The following is a 17042-nucleotide window of genomic DNA, read 5'->3' as shown; positions in this document are numbered from 1 at the left end:
TACACTTTTTTTTTTTTTTTTGTACTGGAGATCTAACCCAGGGACACTCTACCACTGAGCCACATTCCTAGCTTTGTTTATTTTTTATTTTTAGATAGGGTCTTGCTAAGTTGCTGAGGCTGGCTTTGAACTTGCCATCCTCCTGTCTCAGCTTTGGGAGTTGCTGGGATTACAAGCATGTACCACTGTGCCTGGCAGAGTAGGGTATTTCAAAACCACTATTCTATACTCAAGGAAAAAAATGTTGACTTAATCCTCATCTCTAACGAGTCTGTCCCATGCTTCAATGTACCCATAATACCCACACACAAGCATAGGAGTAAGGAAAGACACTGTAATGCAGTAAAATGGAATTTAGAGCTGAGCACTTTCCCCTCAGAAGATAAAATTCAGAAAAACAAAAAAGTTTATAAATGTTTAAAAATTAAAGTTTTCAACTATTAAAACTGTCATGTAAAATACCAAAAAAAAAATAATATTTTGAATCCTAAGGTGGAGTGGTGGAATTCATATTCATATAAGTTATATTACTGTTAAATAAGTGTTTTTAAAAATATACCAGTTTGGAGCCAGGCCCTGTGGCGCACACCTGTAATCCAGCAGTTCAGGAGGCCGAGGCAGGAGGATTGCGAGTTCAAAGCCAGCCTCAGCAACTTAGCAAGGCACTAAGCAACTCAGTGAGACCCTGTCTCTAAATAAAGTACAAAATAAGGCTGGGGATGTGGCTCAGTGGTTAAGTATCCCTGAGTTCAATTCCCAGTACACAAAAAAAGCCAGTTGTAGCTCAGTGGTAGAGCACTTGTGAGGTACTGGGTTCCATCCTTGGCAGCACATAAAAATAAATAAATAAAATAAGGTATTGTGTCCATCTACAACTAAAAATATTTTTTAAAAAAGAAGGGTTATTTTTTAATGCCAGTTTGGGGGAGGGGTATACTTAAAATGTAACCTGGGCAGCTTCATCTTTGAACCTGATGTGACGTTGAGAGCCATATCTAGAAACTGGGCCAGAATATGGAACTCAAGGTTTTCTTCCAAGCTTGTTATGCTCCAAGGTACTAGATGAACAATGTGTGTCTTGTTCCCAAATGCTCGTGTATGGCTATGGAAAATTTTCCTCTTTTAGTTGCTTCTCTCCTGCCTTCCACAGAGATAGTGTGGAATGTCACCTATTTTATCTGTACTAGTTTCTCTCAAGTGTGGAATGTCACATATGTTATCTGTACTAGTTTCTCTCAAGCCCTGGATTTATGTAGACTAGTGTACTATGTTTCATTTTAACCATTATTCAGGTCCAAAAACTACATGTAGCTGTTGACCATTATCTAAACAATCTGAATAGTATGTATGAACTGACTTTCATTCTCTGTATTCCAGCCAATCTGTTTTATTTAGGCTCAAGAGCCTTAACGTGAGGATATAAAATAAGTTGTAAATAATATTAAAAAGAATAGCTTGGGAAGGAACAGTATATCCTCAGAGACCAAAATGCAAGGCAATGTGAAGTAACTGTTTGGTGATATAAAGTATAACACTTGTAAAATAGTAGTGACAAATAAAATCAAATCAGATAGCCTAAAAGTTCCCACATGCAATAAAATAAAAAATGCTGTAAGACTGAAGCATTTGGGGTAGTTGTTAGTTGTTTTCAAAAATGATCAGCAGTAACATTATAATTTGCCATCAAAGTTTTACCAGAAATTTTACATAAGAAAAAATTATCCTGGACTGGATGAAAAAAGGTAGGGATTGATAAGACAGTTATCTGTAGACCAAATTCCTCTTTCCACAGTTCACTCCCTCCCACTCCTGCATGTTAGAGAGAAAACTAGAATGTGTCAAATACAATCCCTAAGACAGTGGTTCAGAGCATTAGCTTTGGAAGTAAATACACCTGGGTTGGTGCCCCGGTTCTTTCAATTACTAGCTGTGTGACCTAAGAAAGGTTGCTTACCTGCTCTGTCTCATTTCCCTCATTTTAAAAATGGGGATGATGACAACGTCTTCAAAAAGTTGTCACGTGAAGATTAACTGAGAAGCAGTTCCTGAGGGGTTGTGGGTATTCAATAAAGACAAAAAAATATTTTCTATTTTCACTGCCACTATTTTTCTTCATCTCTTGTTTGGTCCATTATTGTGACTGTTGTGTACAATTCTCATCATGTCACATGCCTGTTTAAAGCTTCTCAGTGAGTGCTTGATACTCACAGGATAAAAGTAAAATTCCTTGGCCTGGAAAGTGCAATCATGCCTGTAGTTCCGCCTGTGGGATCTGTACTAGTTACCTATTATATTAAAAGTGACCACAAGGTTAGTGGCTTAAAATAACCCACATGTATTCTACCACAGTTTCTGTGGGTGAGGAGTCCAGGCACAGTTTAGCTGGATCTTCTATTTCTAATTCTCATAAGTCACATTCAAGGTGGCAGCTAGAGTTGGGGTCTCATCTGAGGCTTGAGGTGAGAGAGATCTACTTCCAAGCCAGTGTGGTTGATGTTAACATTCAGATCTTTGTATGCTGCTGAACTAAGGTTCTTGGTTTATTGCAGGATGTTAGTCAGAGGCCATCTTGGATTCCTTCCCATGTGGCCCTTTCCATAAGATAGCTTGTATTATAGCTTCTTGCTGCATCAAAGTCAACAAAGGAGACTTCTAGCAAGATAAAATTTATAATCTTTTGTGATACAAATATGTATATCCTGTCACCTTGCTGTACACGGATGGCTAGAAGAAAGTCACAGGTCTGTTCTTAAGAAAAGGGTGTGCCCACCAGAGGGAGGGATCATGGGAGCCATCTGTCTGCCACATGCAGGATTGAATGCTGGTAATTGATTGCCAGTTCCACTATTTCTCTAAGCCTAATGGAGACACGGTGGTTTTCTATCTCACAGTTGTTAAAATCTTAAATGAAGCCAGGCACAGTGGTGCATGCCTGTAATCCCAGTGACTCGGGAGGTTGAGGCAGGAGGATGGCAAATTCAAAGCCAGCCTCAGCAACTTAACATGGCCCTGTGTAACTTATAGAGACCCTGTCTCAAAATAAAAGGGCTGGGGATGTGGCTCAGTGGTTAAGTGCCTCCTGGGTTCAGTTCCTGGTACCAAAAAATTAAATAAAAGCTCAAATGAGGTAAATGATTTGCAGAGGATTCTACACTCATCCAACTCATACATACTTTAAGGTTTGTCTTACATTCTACCTCCTCTATGAGGGCTTGGCCAAGTCTGATCACCCACATGAATTTTTTGTTTCTTATAACACAAATCGGGCCACTCATAGTTTATTCAGTATTATATACTCATGTTTCATAAATGAAACATTCATGATGTTTATCCATCTGATAAAATTAAAGCAACTTAAGAGCAAGGATTTTTTCTCTGTAAGTAATAAAGTAACATTTATTAAATATTTAGGATGTGTCAGGCATTCTGGTAATCATTTTATTAATTATTAATTCTTCTAATCCTTCCATCAACCCTTTGATAGAAGTCCTATTATTACTCTTATTTTGCAGATAAGGCAACTGGCTTGGAGATGCTAAGTAATTTGTCCAAGGTCATATAGCTAGTCAGAGGTGTCTGACTCCAGGGATGAAGTTCTTACCTACTTCATATGCTACTCTTTTGTATGGTCTAGGGCAGTATGATATACAAAGTAGTTGTTCATTTTAATCTTTGATACATGGAAATGAATTTATTTTGGAGGGAGAAGACTGCTAGAGAAGTCCACTTTCCTACTGATATTCAAGATGGATTGGGAGTGGGGGGCAAGTGTGTCCTGGCATCCTGCTTATTGATTTCTTTTGCTGGTAGAAAGTTTCCATGGCTACCAAATAGCCACATCCTATGAAGCCTTCTTTTGAGATCACAACTTAAGTTCAGAATCTTTGTGCTATGTCATAACACCTAGGAGCTTACTGTGATCTGGTTCTCATTCATTCCTCTTGGTTCCCATGATCATGAGGGACTATATTCCCACTATGTCCACTCTGTGTTCTACTCAGTTCTCCTTTAAGAGCATTCATCCTTGAATCCTTAGCCAACTTACCCAGTCACTGAACTAAGGCCATAAATTCCAAGGCCTCACAGTGTGAATTATCTGTGAGAATTTACTTCCAGTTCTGGGGACAGGACCCTTGGGAAAACTAGGCACTGGGCCAGAAAGAGAGAGTGACCAAGAGTGGCCTGGTCACCCTTAACCTGACCTTGACCTTCAGCAAAGTAGAGGACTAAGCCACTCAGGAAATAGTATATGTTTCACCAGATGTTCTCTGGACTATATCTTCTGCTTTATCTATTTAATCTGTGCTCTTCCAACTTCAATTTTATTTTATTTTTTATTTTTTGCCATTTCAGAATGAGGCTGAGGCCAAATGGTCTGCCTTTTATGAAAAGCAGTCAAAGCTTGCTAAAGCTTATCCACTACAAGAAATTCAAAATTTCACACTCAAGCGTCAATTGCAGGCCCTTCAGCAGAGTGGGTCTTCAGCGCTCTCTGCCAATAAGAGGGAACAGGTATGTTTCGGAACATTTCAGTACTGCCCCCAAGAGTTGAAATGTTTGGGAAATATTAACATTAATGTCACCCATGGATGCTTCCTTCATCTGCAAAGATAGTAATGCTGACATTAGAAAGAGATTTGTACCTCGGTCAAGTGACTGTAATTTATTATACAAACTGGCATCTCTTGGAGGGTGAAAGAAGACACTGGGTTCTGATATGGAAAGAAGTGAGTAGGAATGTATCACTCTGCACCCCGTGATCTACACCAACTAAGACAGTCAAGGACTATATTAGATTGTTTTGTTTTTTGATAGCCAAATGCCATGGTTGGCTCATGTCAACCTCACTGTCAATGGAGTCTCCAAATCTCTTCCACCAATGTTGCTTTCAAATGGCACTCTAAAATTTTGTTTTCTTAGTTTGTCCAAATTCGAGAAAGCCTATATTCACCCCTGTTAAAATAACATCCCTCATTCCATTCCTCTAGCCAAGGAATTGGCAAAGTTTTTTTCTGTAAAGGAACAAATAGTAACTATTTTAGGTTTTGCAGGCCATATTGTTGGTGTCACAACTAGTCAGCTCTGCCATTGTAGCAGGAAGTCAGCCATAGCTAATACATAAATGAATGGATGTGGCTGTATTCCAACAAAACCTAACAAAAACAAGCAACAGACAGGACTTGGTCTGCAGACCATAGTTTGCAGACCCCTGTTATAACCTACTGAAATATTTTTATCTAAAATATTTAGTTATTTAACATCAAAGTCGTCTTTCTCAGTTACTTGTCCTTTGGAACGAGGACATTTTTATAAAAATAAAAATGCATGATAAGGACAAAGATAAAGCCATATGGTATTTATTTCTACAAGTTGATATTTATTATTCTGCATTCTTTGGATCCAATTATCCCACGAGTTATCAATCCTCTTTATCTTATCCATTCCATGTTTCTCCATTGTTTTCACAAGGACACCATGAGAAATCTTGGCCTTTTAATTTAGGCAGCATACTCTAGCCTGGATGGGACCTGGACATTCTATTTTTAAAAGATCCCCAAATAATTTTAATAGGTAGCCAGAATTGAAAACTGCTTAAATGCAAGTAAGAGCTTGAAGTGTCTGGGAAGGAGGGAGACTCCAGGATGCATGTGTTCAGTGAAGAGAAGGAAGGGAGATTAAGGAAGCAGATAGAGAAAGAGACTCTGAGGAGTTTTGTGCCAAGGGAAAGAATCTAGGTTTATTGTCTTGGACTATGGGATTTGTGGAAGTTTCAAGCATGGTATCTAGTTAATGTTTTAGGATAATGATTCTGTAGCAGAGTAGAAAAAATAATGGAAGAGGGAACTAGAAAAAGGGGAAACAGGACCTTTAATACAGTGCTTCTTAAATCATATCTTCCCTTCCTCCCTCCTTCCCCAGTCCCACCCATCACTTCCCTTTCTTCCTTTATTTCCAATCCACAGCAAATCAATATTTGATTAAGTTCATTAATTACATACTTAGATACCATGGAAATTTCAAATCATTTAAAGCTTATAAACATGTACTCTCACAATTCCTGTGCCTACCACAGCATGGAAAAGATCTTTTGCTGCCTTGCACTGACCCAGAGGCATGCTTTGCATAGCACGCCTTTCTTCACATAATTATCATCACTTTCCTTGACCTACAGAACAAAGTTTGAATTTTTCACTATGGCATACATGGTCCCTCATGATCTGGCCCCTGCTTACCTCTGCCTTTCTCATCTCCTCCATTTTCCCCAGTGAACATCGGTGCTCCACTTTTATTCAACATCTTGCCACTCCTTGAAAATGTATTATCATTTCCAACCTCCTCCCATTTTTAGGCTCTTCTCTCTACTTCCCTTCTGTACCAGACTAACTCCTACTTCTGTGTGACACAGCTCTAATGTCTTATCCTCTTTGAAGTCGTTTGTGAGTCTCCAGGCTATACATCCCTATTCTGCCCTCTCATCAATACTGCCACATCACTTTTTGGTGACAGTTATTATAACACTTGTCATTCTGTTATGTAGTTATTGATTTCATGGCTGCCTCACTGTCTCATGACTCTGGGGTCTTTGAGGGCCTGTGACTTGTTTATTTCAGAATTGTCAAAGTGTAGGACATAGTAGAGACTCAATAAATGCTGAATAAAAGAAAAAATGCACATATTTTCCTATAAGTAATTGAGAAACATTGTTGGAGTTCTGGTAGATCTGTTCATTTCAATTACTCCACATACATTTATTATGTGTTTATAAGGCTATGTGCTAGTTGACAGTGAGGAAAATTAAATGTATTCCTCCCTTACATACAGGAAGAAATATGGAAAAGAAGTGAATCGCTGCATTCTGAGGGATCAAAAAGCCACATTAGGGGGCTGGGGTTGTGGCTCAGTGGTTGAGCACTCACCTAGCATGTGTGAGACCCTGGGTTCAATCCTCAGCACCGCATAAAAATAAGTAGATAAAATAAAGATATTGTGTCCATCTACAACCAAAAAGTAAATATTAAAAAAAGCCACATGACCAAAAGGATATCTTTAAGTTAGCATTCTCTTTAGCACATTTTCCATTTCCAATATTATTTATTATCTTTAATTTGCAGTTGAACACAATTCTAAATACGATGAGCACCATCTACAGTACTGGAAAAGTGTGTAACCCAAAAAAACCTCAAGAGTGCCTACTACTTGAGCCAGGTAAGCTATTAATTTTGAGTACTGATTGTGAAATTTACTTTTTTTTAATTCCAAATTTTAAAAATGAGATTGACTTTAGATTATGACATTTCACTTTTCAGATGGGCAACTGAAAGATGATAAGATTACAGATTTGTGTTTCAGCATAGATGCTCTTTTAACTTCAAAAAAATCTCATTATAAATTCTATCACATTCAAGTAATTTGTCAAGTAAATTATTGCACTGGTTTATTTTTCTCTGTAAACACAATTTGGATCTATAGTAAGGGCAAGGAAGTGAGTTAATCACAAGATTTCATTTAATAACTTTATGACCTTGATGTCTGCCAACTTTACTTTTAATTCTTTAAAATTCATATAATTATTTACAAAAAAATTTTTTACAAATGCATGTTTATTTTCCTTTGGGGCTTTGGGATAACAGGTTTGGATGGAATAATGGCAAATAGCACCGACTACAATGAGAGGCTCTGGGTTTGGGAAGGCTGGAGGTCTAAGGTTGGCAAGCAGCTGAGGCCATTATATGAAGAGTACGTGGTCCTGAAAAATGAGATGGCAAGAGCAAACAGTAAGTTTATTGGACTTAGAGTTCCTGGAGATCTCTGGGACCATGGGACTATTTCTCATTCATTATTAAGCCTGACCTTGGATATTAAGATGTCTCTAAATTAATAATCATTTGCTAAACAATTCATGTTACCTGTTTCAACAGGAAACTACTGGGGCATATAAAAAGGTGCATTGAAACTCTAAGGTTTAAACAGCTCAGGAATGAGATTCAACTACAAGATCTCAAAGGAATTAATTGTCCAGAAATTATTAATTATAAGTTATTCAAGGAAGTCTCAGTCCCCCAAGGGGACTGAAGGAGGGAATCAGGGGATTGAGTTAGTATCCTATTTCTTAGACAGAATTAGAGACAGTGACATTATCCCTTATATAAACCCTCATCTGGCCATAGTTCATTTTCAAAACTCATTTACAGGGGCTGGGGTTGTTGCTCAATGGTAGAGCACTTTCCGAACACGTGTGAGGCACTAGGTTCGATTCTCAGCACCACATAAAAGTAAATAAAATAAAGGCATTGTGTCCATCTACAACTAAAAAAAAATTTTAGAAACTTATTTACATATCTACCTCTGGGTGATGGCTCAGAAAGAAACAAAAAATCAGGTTAAGCTGGAAACCCTTTATTTTTTTCCATTGTAATTATAACTTGAATCAAGTAGTCATAAAAATATTAACTTGGGAAAGAATTTCCATATCTCATAACTTATTCTTCTACCTTTATAATGAGCTGAAGTCATGGTGTTATGAATAACTTTATGCTTTCATAATTCACTGCCCTCTGGGGTTGAGTAAGAATTTTTTCATTTATTGTTATTAGTTTCTTCCACAGCCTTAGGCAAACTGAAGACAGTAGCTTATCATCAATTTTATTATAATATCATGCATATCCTTCTATCCAAATTATTTCTTTCCTCATCTTCCTGATCATCCATTGCCAATGTGTGTGTAAAAATAAAAATGATTAAAATACATTTGCAAACTTTATTAGCTAATACCCTAATACCAGCTTGTTTTTCCTGATGGTTAGATACTAAATGAAGCACAGAGAGATGTGCTATGTATACATATAATTTGCAAACAAACACAGGCCCACTGTTACAGTGTCTAAGATGGGTTATATCATATCTGAAAATCTAAGGTCCTGAACAAAATGAAAATAAAAAGATTTAGAGATTCAATCATATGTTTTAAAGCTAATAATATAAACTGACATATGGAGTAAAGACCCAGGGCTGGGAAAGTAGAAGTGTGTTTCTGTCCCTTACCAGCTATATGACCTTAGCCTAGTGGTTTAATTGCTCTAGGCATAGGCTGTTGGTGACAATGTAGATTGGTGTAGCCATTATAGAAAACAGTGTGAAGGTTCCTAAAGAAAATTTAAAAAGAACTACTGTATGTGACCTAGCAATCCCTCTTCTTCGTATATACTTAGAGGAAATGAAATCACCACCTCAAACAGATATCTGCACTCCCATGTTCATTGTACATTATTTATAATAGTCAAGAAATGGGAACAACAGAGGTACCAATTAACAGACAAATGGATAAGAAACTGTGGAACAAATGTATAATAGAATGTTATTCAGCTTTAAAAAAGGGGAAACTCTACCATTTGCTACAACATGGATGGACCTGGAGGACGTTATGCTAAATGAAATAAACTTGACAGAAGAAGAAAAATACTGCATGGTTTCACTTATGTGTGGAACCAAAAAAACTTTTTTAAAAAAGGTCAAATATACAGAGAAAGACAATAAAATCATGGCTACTAGGGATGGGATAGGAGGAAATGGGGATATGTAGGTCAAAGGATACAAAGTAGCAGGATATAATGAGTTTAGAGATCTAACGTACATGAGGACTGCAGTTAATGTAGTTTCCTATATTCAGAATTTTTGCTAAATGAGTAGATTATAGCTGCTCTTGCTATGGGAGGAAAGATGCAACATGATGGATATATTAATTTGTTTCACTATCATAAACATTTTAATATGTGTCTGTGTCTCATAACATCATGTGTATACCTTAAATATACACAATACAATTTATTTCAGAAGTAAGCACAGGCTGTTCATCTGTGTAGTGAGGGCTCTAATAATGACAATCTCCTATAGTTTTGTGTTTATTAATAAGATAATACATTTAAACTGCTGACACAGAACAAGTGCTTAACAGAATTAGCTAATGTTGTTATTCATTTATATTCCTTTGAGTTGATGTTTGGAAGGACAATAAAAATGTGATAAACCTTTAAATTTCTTTTAACTTCCTTGCAAGCTAATCTTTGCAAACTCCATTTTCTCTCTTTTCTTTCACTTATGTTCTCTTGTTTTGCTTTTGAAAACCAGATTATGAAGACTATGGGGATTATTGGAGAGGAGATTATGAAGCAGAGGGAGCAGATGGTTATGGCTATAACCACAACCAGTTGATTGAAGATGTGGAACGTACATTTGCAGAGGTAACTGAGGAACCAGAGCACACTGGAAGTGGGAAAATCTCCAAAGGCATTCTGGGTTGTTTTTAACATACTGGGCAGCCATTCCCAGGCTGACTAGAATTATGGAATATTAGAGCTTGAAAAGATTTTTGAATAATAGGGCAGCCCCTACACATGATCAGAGTTGCTCTGCTTAACTCCTCCTTTCACTCACTGATTAGTAGTTGCCAATAGACAGATTCTAAGAAGGAATAATCTTTTAGATTATAAAGAATGGCTTTTGTGAGCTATTTGTGGCTGGCAATGTCTTCCTTTATTAGTAGAACCATAAGGTTTTCTCCTTTCTGAGGAACAATTGATACTATTATTTCATTAGCCTTTGACTAAGGTAGTTTTTCCCATATTTTATTAGTATATTATAGCTGTATATAATGGTGGGATTTGTTGTTACATATTTGTATATGCACACAATATAACAATATAATTTGACCAATATCATTCCCTAGTATTTCTCCTTTCCCTCCCCTTGACTAAAGAAGTTTTTATAGGGAAGAGAGTACTATAAGTAGAAGTGTCCTATGGACACTTCTCACTATGCCCCTCTTTCATTTTGACCTCCCATGCCTCCCCTTTATCTCTACACCTTCAAACTTCTGATGTGAATCTATTGTCACAACCATAGTTGGGCAGAACTGTCAAAAATGGAAGTAAGCCAGACATGGTGGTGCACACTTGTAATACCAGCCACTCCGTAGGCTGAGGCAGGAGGATCGTAAGTTCAAGCCAGCCTCAGCAAAAGAGGGTCTCAGTGAGATCCTGTCTCTAAATAAAATACAAAATAGGGCTGGGGTCATGGCTCAGTGGTCGAGTGCCCCTGAGTTCAATCCCTGGTACCAAAAATAAAATAAATAATCCCCCCCCCCCAAAAAAAATTGCACAAGTGACTAAAGTGAGTAAGAAGTTATTGGGTAAATGCAAACTATAATCATGATGAAAATCTACTGTACATTCACCAGAATGGCTATGGCAATAAAAGATTGACAATACCAGTGGAGACTACTAGCAGAAATGTAAAATGATAGTCACTTTGGAAAACAGTTTGACAATTTCTTAAAAAGTTATATGTACACTTACCATAATACTTAGATATTCCAATCTTAGCTGTCTATATGAGATAAATGAAATACACATATCCAAGAAAGACATACACAAATGTTCATGGCAGCATTAGTCATAATAGCACCAAACCGGAAATAAGCAAGTCATGTTTTAACTGGTGAATGGATAGACTGACTCTAATATTTTCACACTATGCAATACTACTCAGTAATAAAATGGAAAGAACTATTGATACACGCAACGATATGGATGAACCTAAACATCGTTCTCTGCAAAGGGAGCCAGACACAAAAGATCACGTATGATTTTGTCTATATAAAATTTCCAAAATAGGCAGAAGTATAGAGACTGAAATAATTTCCATGATTACTGGGATCTGGAGATGAGAGTGAGATTGGCTGCTAATAGGCACAAGGAAATTTGGGGGGAATGGAAGTATTACAAAACTGGATGGTGGTAATGGTTTCTCAGCAGTTTTAATTTATTAAAACTTATGAAACTGTAGACTTAAAGTGGGTGAATTTTATGATATGTAAGTTATACCTCAATTTAAAAATGAAAGAAGTAGATAACATCTTTAAAAAATATTTTTGGGTTATCTGCTATCTTTCTGAGATCTGCCTTCTTCCAGGTGTTTTTATTGATTTATGTGATAAGGCTAGTCATCATCAATACCTATAAAGAGGGAATGCTTTGAAACTCTCTGGAATATTGGAGAGGAAAAGAAATCATTTAGGAAATTCTACTTATATAAAGAAACTCTTGTTTCTAGTGTTGGGTATTGGAAATTTGATTTGGCTACTCTGGGTCTTAAACTTTCTTCCTGGGCTTTTCAGATTAAACCATTATATGAACATCTTCATGCTTATGTGAGAGCAAAGTTGATGAATACCTATCCTTCCTATATCAGTCCAACTGGATGCCTTCCTGCTCATTTGCTTGGTAAGAAACCTCAGGAGTCTTTTGTGTTCTTTGTCAGTTATTTATTTCTACAAACAAAATTGTCTTTTGGAGTGAGATCCAACATAAAAGTTTTGAAAAATTCTGTACTTGTAGGAACATTATAGAGATCAAATTTTAAAGGCACTTTCTTTAACAGAAGGCTCAGTTTAAATCATTCTTTCTTACATTACTATTTTTATACATAATAATGATGTTGGCTGTAATCCAAAGGATAAAGGAGTTATTTAAGATAAGTAGAAAAGAATTCCAGGTTAAAATGAGAGTGGAGGGGCTGGGATTGTGGCTCAGTGGGAGAGTGCTCGCCTAGCACACGTGGGGCCCTGGGTTTGGTCCTCAACACCACATAAAAATAAATAAATAAAACAAAGGTATTGTGTCCAACTACAATTTAAAAAATAATTTTTTTAAAAAAATTAAAAAATAAAATGAGAGTAGAAATGAGGAAAATAATTTTCAGTATTCAATTTGGTTGAATTAGCTTTTAGGTGAACTTTGGGATTTTTGTATTATATTGTCAGAGAAAGAAAATCTTGTTAGGCTAGAAATGCGAGGGGTGAGAGAAAGGCTTTCTACAATTAAGGTATGTCCTGGAAAGCTTCATGAGTTCATTCCAGATAACACCATTTAGTCTTGATGCAAAGTACTGGGTTTGGACTCATATGAGTAATGAATGAAGAAGAGTGACCATCCTCTTCTCCACCCCAAGGAGCCAAGGCCGAATAAGATAGAAATATTTGAAAATTTCATGCCAGGCCTACATAACATCCCTTCTATAGTCAAGTTTCTAGAAGTTAATTTTCCTCCACAGTGAAATCTCATAGCAAGAGAGAATATGGACAAAGGACCCATGGAGATTTTAACCCTAAAGTAATACAGAAATCTTTTCTACAATGTTCTTGACAATCATTATTCAGTAATTTAATATTTGATTAAATTCATCTGATGTGATGGGGCTCTTTCTGCCTTCCAAAGTAGAATAACTTATTGCTACATGGCACCAGTTATAAGAAAGTTCTAACTTATATGGAATTGTATCAACAGTTCTCTAATGCCTTCCGTTAATCATTACTATTTCCATGCTATGAGTTTACCCAGAATATGTCAATTCCTATTTTACAAGATGACCTTCCAGATAGATGTAAACAACCACCATATAAGACACAGCATAGTACCTGGCACAAGAGTATGTATTCAATACATTTTAATGGCTGTCATGTTATCGTCAATTATATACTGTTTTCTTTTTTTCAAGTTAAATATCCTACACAAATTTTCAACCATTCCTTAAAATTCCACTTCTATATTCATCCTCCTTTGGATGAGCTATACTTTGTACATCCCCCTCTTCAATTGGCATGCTCAGAATCAAACAGTTACTTCAGATCAGGTCTTATTGATGTAGAAAAAAATTAGTATGAGGACTATCTTTATTCTAGATACTCTAACTCTATCAGTTTAACTGACAGTCTTATTTGTGTTTTAGAAGCCATCCCATAGTGCTTATTGGGTCTTTTACTGTGAAATGTGATTCATCATGATATCACATTTATATTTCTATGGTGAATAAGTTTTCCTTTAAAACTTTTATCTCTACTAATTTCTTTTTAAAAAAAAAATAATAAAGATGAATCCACTGGAGTACTCTTCATGTAGTTGTGTTGCCCCATATCTTTGGTGACAGGATTCTGCTTGCTGTTAGATTGATGACATTTTTCTGGATCCATTTCCCCTTTTAGTGTCTATGACCTTGGAATCCAGCCTCACATTTTTGGGGAAGCTTGAAAAGTCACCCACTATAGTAATAAAAATGAAATTTGGTTACTGCTTAAGAAGTTTTTGAATGGTGATCTTATAGGATCTTATTTTAATCCAATACCAGGCATTAATGATAGTTTAATTTGTAGTATTTTGTCCCACGAATGATAGATTATAAAAATCTCTTTCTAATCTATAGTAACTATAATGTTCCATATATTTAATAAATTATGCATTTGAGTAATAGTTTCAGATAGGGGAAACTGGGATGATTCCCTAACAAGTTTTGCCTGACCACATAGTCTCCTGCCATTTTAGTCTTTTAGAGGAGGTAGAAGAAGGAAATGTTGCAAGTCTAAAATAGAGAAAGAAAAAAGTGAAAAACTGGTAGTGAAAGGGAAGCACAGAAATGATATTGTTTAGAACTAATATAATATATGGCTTACTTACAAATCTAACCTCATGCACTATGTAAAATCAGGTCTGTATTTCTGCTGTCGTTGTCATATATTAATGTATTCTTTTTTAACAACAGGTGATATGTGGGGTAGATTTTGGACAAATCTATACTCTTTGACAGTTCCCTTTCCAGAGAAACCAAATATAGATGTTACTGATGCAATGATAAAACAGGTAAGAAGAAGAGGCTTTAACTTCATTTCCTTTGATCTAAATTCTCTATTTCATTTCTTTTTATGCCATCCTTTCTGTTCTTATCTTTTGTATGTGAAATTTTATAACTCAAAAATTGAAACTACTTTAAACTTATTTTATTATGTATCTATATTTTCATGGAAAAGTTGTTCATAATGTCAGTGACCTCAAGTAGCTTAAATTACAGATATGGTATTGACCTTGTTGAGAGGTATGCAAAATGAAGATGACTTGAATTTTCCTCTAAGCAGTAAGATGTACAAATTACTAACTGCCTGACATCACTCATTCCAAAGTTAGTCATTGCTAAGTAATCAATCATCTCTATGAATAATAAAAAAGCCCAAGAATATAATTAGAAGATTTTTGCATATTTAGAAATCATCATTAAAAATATTACAACAATCCCTTAACTCATCCTTTTTGTTATTAGCATACATTAATTTTACAAATTAATGGGTTTCTCTGTGACATTTCCATATATTCATATACTATGCCTTGATTATGTCTACCCTGTGACTTCTCTTGCTTTCCCCACTCCCTTCTCTCCCTGGTCATCTACCTATTCCCCAATAGTCGCTCTTCTGCTTTCAGGTCATCTTTTTTCCTTAGTTTGCATATATGAGAGAAAATATGGGATATGAGAGAAAACAAGTGATACTTGTCTTCCTAATAAGTCTGGCTTTTTTTCTTAACATAATGATCTCCATTTCTACCCATTTTCCTGGAAATGACATGATTTCATTCTTCTTTATGGCTGAATCATAAGCCATTGTGTTACATACCATGTTTTCTTTATCCATTCACCCGTTGGTGTGCACCTAGGCTGGTTCCATACGTTGGCTGTTGTAAATAGTGCCCCAATAACTATGGGCATTCAGGTATCTCTTCTATGAGCTAACTTCATTTCCTTCAGATATATATCTAGGAGTGGTATAGCTGGATCGTATGATAGTTCTACTTTTATTTTTTTGAAGGAGCTTCCATATGGAAGGGAGTGAGTGTACTAATTTACATTTCTACCCATGGTGAATTAGGGTTCCTTTTTTTCATATTATCTCCAGCACTTGTTACTTATTTATGTATTTTGTTAATGGCCATTCTGACTAGAGTGAAACGGAATATCAATGTAGTTTTGATTTGCATTTCCCTGATGGCTAAAGATATTGAGCATATATAACATGATCCAATTGTGGGGTTTCTAAAAATTTATTTATTCTAATTTGTTACACATGATCGCAGAATGCAATTCATTTCATATTGCACATATAAAGCTCAGTTTTTCAAGTCACTGTACACAAAGTAGAGTCACACCATTTGTCTTCATACATATACTTAGGGTAATGATGTCTAATTCATTCCACTGTCTTTCCTATCCTCATTCCTCTTCCTTTCCCCTTCCTCCCCTTTGCCCTTTCTAAAGTTCCTCCATTTCACCTATGTTTCCTACCATCACCATTATGAGTCAGCATCCTCTTATCAAAGAGAACATTCAGCCTTTGTTATTTGGGTATTGGCTTGCTTCACTTAGCATTTTATTCTCCACCTCCATCCATTTACCTGCAAATGCCATGATTTTATTCTCTTTTAATGCTGAGTAATGTTCCATTGTGTGTATTTATATCCCATTTTCTTTATCCATTCATCTACTGAAGGGCATCTGGTTTGGTTCCACAGTTCAGCTATTGTGAATTGTGCTGCTATAAACATTGATGTGGCTGTGTCCCTATAGTATGCTGTTTTTAAGTCCTTTGGGTATAGACCAAGGAGTGGGATAGCTGGGTCAAAATGGTGGTTCCATTCCAAGTTTTCCAAGGAATCTCCATACTGCTTTTCAGAGTGGTTACACCAATTTGCAGTCCCACCAGCAATGTATGAGTGTGTCTTTCCCCCCACATCCTCGTCAACACTTATTGTTGTTTGTATTCTTGATAGCTGCCATTCTGACTCCAGTTGTGTTTTAATGTGTATGTGTCTATACCACAACAAACCCCACCAATTTATATAATTAATATACACAAAAGAAGAATAAAAAAGAAGACATTTAAATGGTCAACAGTATTTGAAAAAAATGCTCAATATCACTAATCATCAGGAAAAAATGGAAATCAAAACCACAGTGAGGGGCTGGGGTTGTAGCTCAGTGGTAGAGTACTTGCCTAGCATGTGTGAGGCACTGGGTTTGATTCTCAGCACCACATATAAATAAATAAATATTAAAGGTCCATTGACAACTAAAAAACTTTTTTAAAAAACACAATGAGATATTGCCTTTCTGTAACAATAATGGTTAAGATTGAAAAAACTAACAAGTGCTAGAAAAGATGTGAAGCA

General features: G+C 36.2%; 1 protein-coding gene across 2 annotated transcripts in view; it reads left to right on the top strand.

Annotated features, from left to right (window-relative positions):
* Nucleotides 1-17042, top strand: part of Ace2 (angiotensin converting enzyme 2) — a 47329-nt gene that overhangs the window by 6846 nt on the left and 23441 nt on the right. For both annotated transcript variants that reach the window (XM_048796344.1, XM_015488054.2), the window contains exons 3-8: nt 4354-4512; nt 7113-7206; nt 7632-7775; nt 10126-10238; nt 12173-12278; nt 14590-14687. In XM_048796344.1, the coding sequence (XP_048652301.1) occupies nt 4354-4512; nt 7113-7206; nt 7632-7775; nt 10126-10238; nt 12173-12278; nt 14590-14687 (714 nt within the window). The remainder of the gene's footprint in view (nt 1-4353; nt 4513-7112; nt 7207-7631; nt 7776-10125; nt 10239-12172; nt 12279-14589; nt 14688-17042) is intronic.

Source organism: Marmota marmota, unplaced genomic scaffold, assembly GCF_001458135.2.
Source record: "Marmota marmota marmota unplaced genomic scaffold, marMar, whole genome shotgun sequence".
In the NCBI taxonomy this organism is placed as follows: domain Eukaryota; kingdom Metazoa; phylum Chordata; class Mammalia; order Rodentia; family Sciuridae; genus Marmota; species Marmota marmota.
This window is presented reverse-complemented; position numbering and strand designations above follow the sequence as displayed.